Source organism: Marmota marmota, unplaced genomic scaffold, assembly GCF_001458135.2.
Source record: "Marmota marmota marmota unplaced genomic scaffold, marMar, whole genome shotgun sequence".
Classification (NCBI taxonomy): Eukaryota; Metazoa; Chordata; class Mammalia; order Rodentia; family Sciuridae; genus Marmota; species Marmota marmota.
This window is the reverse complement of record NW_026000016.1, coordinates 14,263,321-14,269,361: the sequence shown is the minus strand read 5'-3', so window position 1 is coordinate 14,269,361 and position 6,041 is coordinate 14,263,321. Positions and strand designations below refer to the sequence as shown.

Below are 6,041 nucleotides of genomic sequence, written 5' to 3'. Positions count from 1 at the left end.
TCCTTCCCAAGGAGGGTGCACACGGGTGAAAAGCAGCCCTAGTCATCCTGCTGTCATTCCCCTCCCACTACAGAGTGGGCGCCTGCAGATTCATATGTGAACTAAGGGACAGAAGGGACACAGATGAGATGGGAAGTGCATGTTTCCTGATTGAAGAGTTGGCTTTCACTCACAGATGCATTGGGGACTAACTGTGCTGTTTTCCCTGGAATCTGGTTTTCCTCATTGGATTGGAGCAGGGCTCAGGGGAGCACACCTGTAATCACAGCTTCTTGGGAGGCCCAGGCAGGGAAAGAAATTCAGGTTGAAACTAGTTGGAGGTTCATTCTAGATACAAGCCCTGCTTCCTGCATGCTGTTTGCACTGGCATTCCTTATTTACCTTTTAGTTCCCATCCTTCTAGGAATCCTTTCTTTAGGCCCTTTCATGATTCTCTTGCCTTCTCTCCTTTCCAGCAGGGGCTAAGAAACTAACAAACATGGTAGCACAAGCCTTAGGAAAACCTCTGCTCAGCAGAATAACAAGAAAGGAACTGGCTGTTTTATTCTTAATCAAGCCATAAATATAATTTTTAAAAATAAGAACCATGTTTTTGTCTTTAAGAGAATTTTTTAATGTTCTCTTTAGTAATAAATGACAGTAGAATCTATTTTGTTATATTTATACAAATATGATATACCTTATTCTAGTCAGGATCCCAGTCTTGTGGATGTACACAATGTTGAGATTCACTCTGGTGTGTTCATGCATATACATAAAAAAGTTGTGTCAGAAGAATTCCACTGTCTTTTCTATTCCTATCTCTCGCCCTTCATTCCCCTGTGTCTAAAACCACTGAATTTCTATTCCCTCACAACTTGTTGTAGGTTAGCATCCATGTATCAGAGAATATCAATCTTTGGCTTTAGGGAGATTTTACTTAATTCACTAAGCATGATAGTCTCCAGATCCACCCATTTACAAGTGAAGGTCATAAAGTCTTCTTCTTTATAGCTAAGTAATATTCCATTGTAATAATACAGGCTGAATATCCCTTATCTCAAATACTTAGAACTAACATCAGGTATTTTTGGATCTTAGAATATTGACATATACAAAATGAGCTGGTTGTGGTGGAGCATGCTGTAATCCCAGAGACTCAGGAGGTAAGGCTTCAGGATAGTAAATTTAAAGCCAGCCTATTCAATTTAGCAAGACTCTGTCTCAAAATAAAATGTACAAAGGGATGGGGATGGAACTTCCTGGATTCAAGTCCAAGCACTAAAAATAATAATAATCTTAATAACAAAAATAATAATGAGATATCTGGAAGATGACACCTATGTGTCATCACAAAATGACTCTGTGTCTCCTCTATACCTCATACACACAGCTTGAAGATAATTTTATACAATATTTTTAGTGTGTCTGTGTTGTGACCATGACCATCATATGAGCCAAGTATGGAATTTCCCCCTTGTGATATCATCTTGGTGCTCAATGGTTTGGATACTGATTTTCTGATAAGTGATACTTGGCCTTTAATAGCAAATACTCTACTCCTGTAGCACCTACCTGATACCACATATTTTTCCTTTTCTCTCCTATCAACAATGCTAGGAGATCAGTGTTATTACTATGACCATTTTACAGAGGAGTACACACATGTATAGAAAACTAAGGCGACTATGTGGGACATGCCATGTTAAGTGGTAGAGCTGAGATTAAGGCCAGAAAGTCTGCCTCCAGATCCCATGCTCCTAAACACATCTCAACAAACCAAATGTTTGTTGGGATGTTCACTCAAAAATATCTGAACATGCAGAGGCTAATCTAATTTGTAATCCCACTGCATACATGTAATACAAAATTTATAAATTTTTATGTATGAATTACAATGATACATAATGTTGGGATTCCATGTGATATATTCACACCTGCACAGAGCATCAGTTGGTCAGTTTCATTCCCTAGCACCTCTCCTCTCCATCCCCTCCTTCATCCCATGAACCCCTTTCTTGTACCCTACTGATCTCCCTTCTGTTTTCTTGAGACCTCTTTATCTCTAGTTTCCACACAGGAGAGAAAACAATGACCCTTACTCTGAGTCGGCCTTACTGTGCTTAACATGATGTTCTCTAATTCTATGCATTTTCCAGAAAATGACACAATCGCCATAACATATTTTTTGTAAAATAAGCCAGAGTATTTCTGCACCTAAAGCGTTGAATATCAGCATCAGATACTAGATTTTTAATAACAAGAAATCCATTTTCTTCATAAAATTTTCTCTGATCCAGGCTCAGCACATTATTATCCAAAGTATACCTACAGGAGAAAAAGGCACCAAATCAGTACAAATTTTAAATTACAACCCAACATTATGTACCAAGAACCCTCCAAAAATGTTCGTATTCTTTGATCCAATACTTCTAATTGTAGAACTTTAACAAAATAATCTTAAAATATTTGAAAAACTTCAGGTCCAAAACATTAAAAATGCTCACAAAATGTACATTAATTGAAGGAAAATTAACTAAAGATATTATACCCACTTGATGCATTAAAAGTAAAGGACAAAAGAGTATTGACAATGCATGTTTTAATAAAATAAGATTACAACGATATAAACACAACACTGTTTGTGAAAAGAAGATTATTGAGAAATACACCAAAAAAAAGTTTTGCCAAACAGTGATTGCATTTCAATAATGGAATTATACGTAATTGTTTAAAAATTTCCTCTATGTCTCTAATTTTGAATTTTTTCCTAGAATGCATGTATATGATTTTTCAGTTGGGGAAATAATTCAATAAATTTTATGTTTTCAACTTAATCAATATATTCTCAGAAGTCATTAAAATAACAAAAACCAAACAAGGGTACAACAAAAAAGCAAATGCAAATCACTCATCTCTTAAGATGAAATTTGGCTATAACAATATTTATAAAAGTCAAGGTCTTCCCCTTAAATGTGATTTAAGATAATGAACCTGGATGGACATAGTGGCTCAGGCTTGAAATCTCAGTGATTCAGAAGACTGAGGGAGGAGGATGACAAGTTCTAAACCAGCCGCAGCAATTTAGCGAGGCTCTAACCATCTTACACAGACACTGTCTCAAAATAAAAAATAAAAAGGACTGGGGATGTAGCTCAGTACTAAACCACCATGGGTTTAATTCACAGTATCATCATCATCATCATCATCATCATCATCATCATCATCATCATAATCCTGCCAGGTATGGCAGTACATACTTATAATTCCAACTACTCAAGAAGCTGAGGCAGAAAGATTGTCTGAACTCTGAAAAACAACCTAGGCAACATAGCAAGATCCACAACTCAAATAAATAAATAAATAAATAAATAATAAAGGAAAAGAAGAGGAAGAAGCAGAAGAGAAAAAGAGAAAATGTAATATATATATATATATATACTGTGAAATATTATTCAATCATACAGAACAATAAAATTCTGTCATTTGTAGCACAACAGAGGGAACTGAAAAATGCTACGATAAGTGAAGTAAGCCAGACACTGAAAGACAAGTGCTACATGTTCTCTCTCGTATATGGAAAATAAGAAGGTTGATGTAAAGGTGAATAGTAATAACTAGAGACCGGGAAGAGTATGTGCATGTGTGGTGAGGGTTGGAGAAAAGGTGACTGGACCTAATGAATGCACACTCTATCATATGTGGAACATTTGCCATGAACCCCCTTAGTATGCACAACTAATATTTGCTAACAAATTGATAGATACTTTTAAAAATAATATTTGTTTCTTTCTGGTGAACTGTACAGATTATGTAGGAATTCAAAGAAGAAATTCTATTGTATGAAATAGGAAATTAGATATAATAGAATGTCTATTTGAATTATTTCATTCTGCACAACATCTCACTACCCTGGAAATTGGCAATCTATTTTAGGATGACGGTTTTTAAGTTAAAAAGGTCATTATATCAATTAGATATAGAACTACAAATGATTTAGTTGGTAAAAGAACTGCAAAGAAATTTTTGCAAAGTTTGTGCTGCAGATATGATATGGTTAGGGAAAAATGTGAATTATGTAGGAAAAGATGAACAATTCCTGACAAAATTAAAGACATCAAAGCAGATCAGATAACTAATGTTTATTATTACTTTGTTGTCTTTTTATTCCATTGACCATGTTTGAAGTTAGTAGAAAAAAAAAACTGTTTTTGTAAATTGTATATCCATTATGAGTCAATTGATTTACCACTGTGCAGCATTCCATGAAATAATCCTGGGTGATATATTATGGAAGATCTTTATTTCTTCTTTTGTTTCTACACTATACAGTCTCTACATATGTACTATTTCTATCCTCTTTGTGTCCAAAAGTGTTATAACACGAATGGTTTGAATAGAATATTTTCTAATTTTCACATTAAGTTCAACTTGGTATCAAACAAAAAAAAGTGGACCCTTTAGTAATATCACGTCAGTACTCCATGCTGTATGTCTTCTTTTTGTGATGTACTTGTACTCAAGGATATCTTGAATATAAAGCTTACTAAAGAAAAGCAAAGTTGAATATCATATATGATAACATAAAATCATAAGAAAAAGAGATTTGAAAGGCACATGTTTGCATGTTCTATTTCCATACTACCTATTCAACCTACATTACATCTTCCATTGTTCACCTATTCTCACTTGGGAATAGCTCCATCATCCACCACTGCCCCTGATTATAAAGTTCACTCTCTGGGATAATTGGCTTTCTAAAGTTTTGAAGATGTTCTTAAGTAGAACAAAACTCTGTTACATATGTAATATAACCTAACCCAAGAACATAATCAATAGTTACAAAATACTTTCTTTTTGAAAGTCATTTATAACACATAAAAAAAATGAGAAAAATGGTACACTAGAGACAAATGTGTTTAAGCTCAATTGTTTCCAGTCAGGAAACTAAAAGAAAAAAATACAACCATGCCCACTTCCCGCTCCATTTTACCACTTCAGTTTTGTCATAATGTCTTACCTCTTGCAACAGGATTACTGAAACTCAGGGAATTTCCCCTTGGCCCTCTCACATGATATTCTAAAAGGGAAGCACTGACAACAGAACATGGATATGAACAATCCACACCTAGGCAATATTATGGACTAACTAGAACTTTACACATGCTGACATTATTATCCAGTCTTCCACCACTTGCCCCAGAAGATACTTTCTGAATTTTATCCTCAACCTTGAAAACTCAATTGTTCTTATTTCTTTCAAAACAAAAACAAAAACAAAACAAAACAAAACAAACAAACAAAAAAAAACATAATACTTTTCACTCACCAAAATGGCCTCGGCTTATGTCATCATTTTTTTCTGCAATTGTCTGCTATATGTCTTCTGACTGCTCTCTCTGTCTTAAATCTATACCCTAGCAAAGCTGAATATTTAGTATCATCTCCCTTCATGGCATATAATTTTCCAATGGCTTCTGAATCTCTGAATACCTCTATTATCTGGCCTATGCTTCAGCTAATGTTCCCTTTAATTAATCAAAATAAATAACTTTTGCACAAATATCATTATATTTAGTCTCCCCTTGCTATGCTCCTTTATTTGTTGTGCTCATTCTTGATCTATTCCCATCTATGTTCACTTGGGAAATGCTGCAAGATTTTGAGAGTCATGTTACCATGAACTTTTCAATAAAAATTTCTGTATTGGCCTCAAGAAGAAAAGCACCCCCATAGACTTATACCATAACTATGAGATACTGCCACAGTCTGGCTGGACACAAATCATGAGCCACTGAAGCAGGAACAAACTTTATTTCTGAACTCCACCAGCACACTCCACACATGCTCCCGGGAACTCTCCCGAACACCACGTGGCTCCTCCAGGAACCACCAACCGGAAATCCCTCCTCTGGCACTTCCCCAACCAATGAGAATTCTTCAGGAATCCCCACGAGAGCTCAACTGGAACTCAATGGGAACTCTGCGAGAACTCAAAAGTCATCATCTTAATGGCTTGCTGGCATCACCTCTCAACCACTACTTCTGGCAAAAATGCCATG

General features: G+C 35.5%; 1 protein-coding gene across 1 annotated transcript in view; it reads right to left on the bottom strand.

Annotated features, from left to right (window-relative positions):
* Window positions 1-6,041, bottom strand: part of LOC107140258 (phytanoyl-CoA dioxygenase, peroxisomal-like) — a 29,818-nt gene that overhangs the window by 13,751 nt on the left and 10,026 nt on the right. Inside the window, 1 exon segment of the mRNA XM_015483301.2 lies at window positions 2,197-2,307. Coding sequence (XP_015338787.2) covers window positions 2,197-2,307 — 111 coding nt within the window.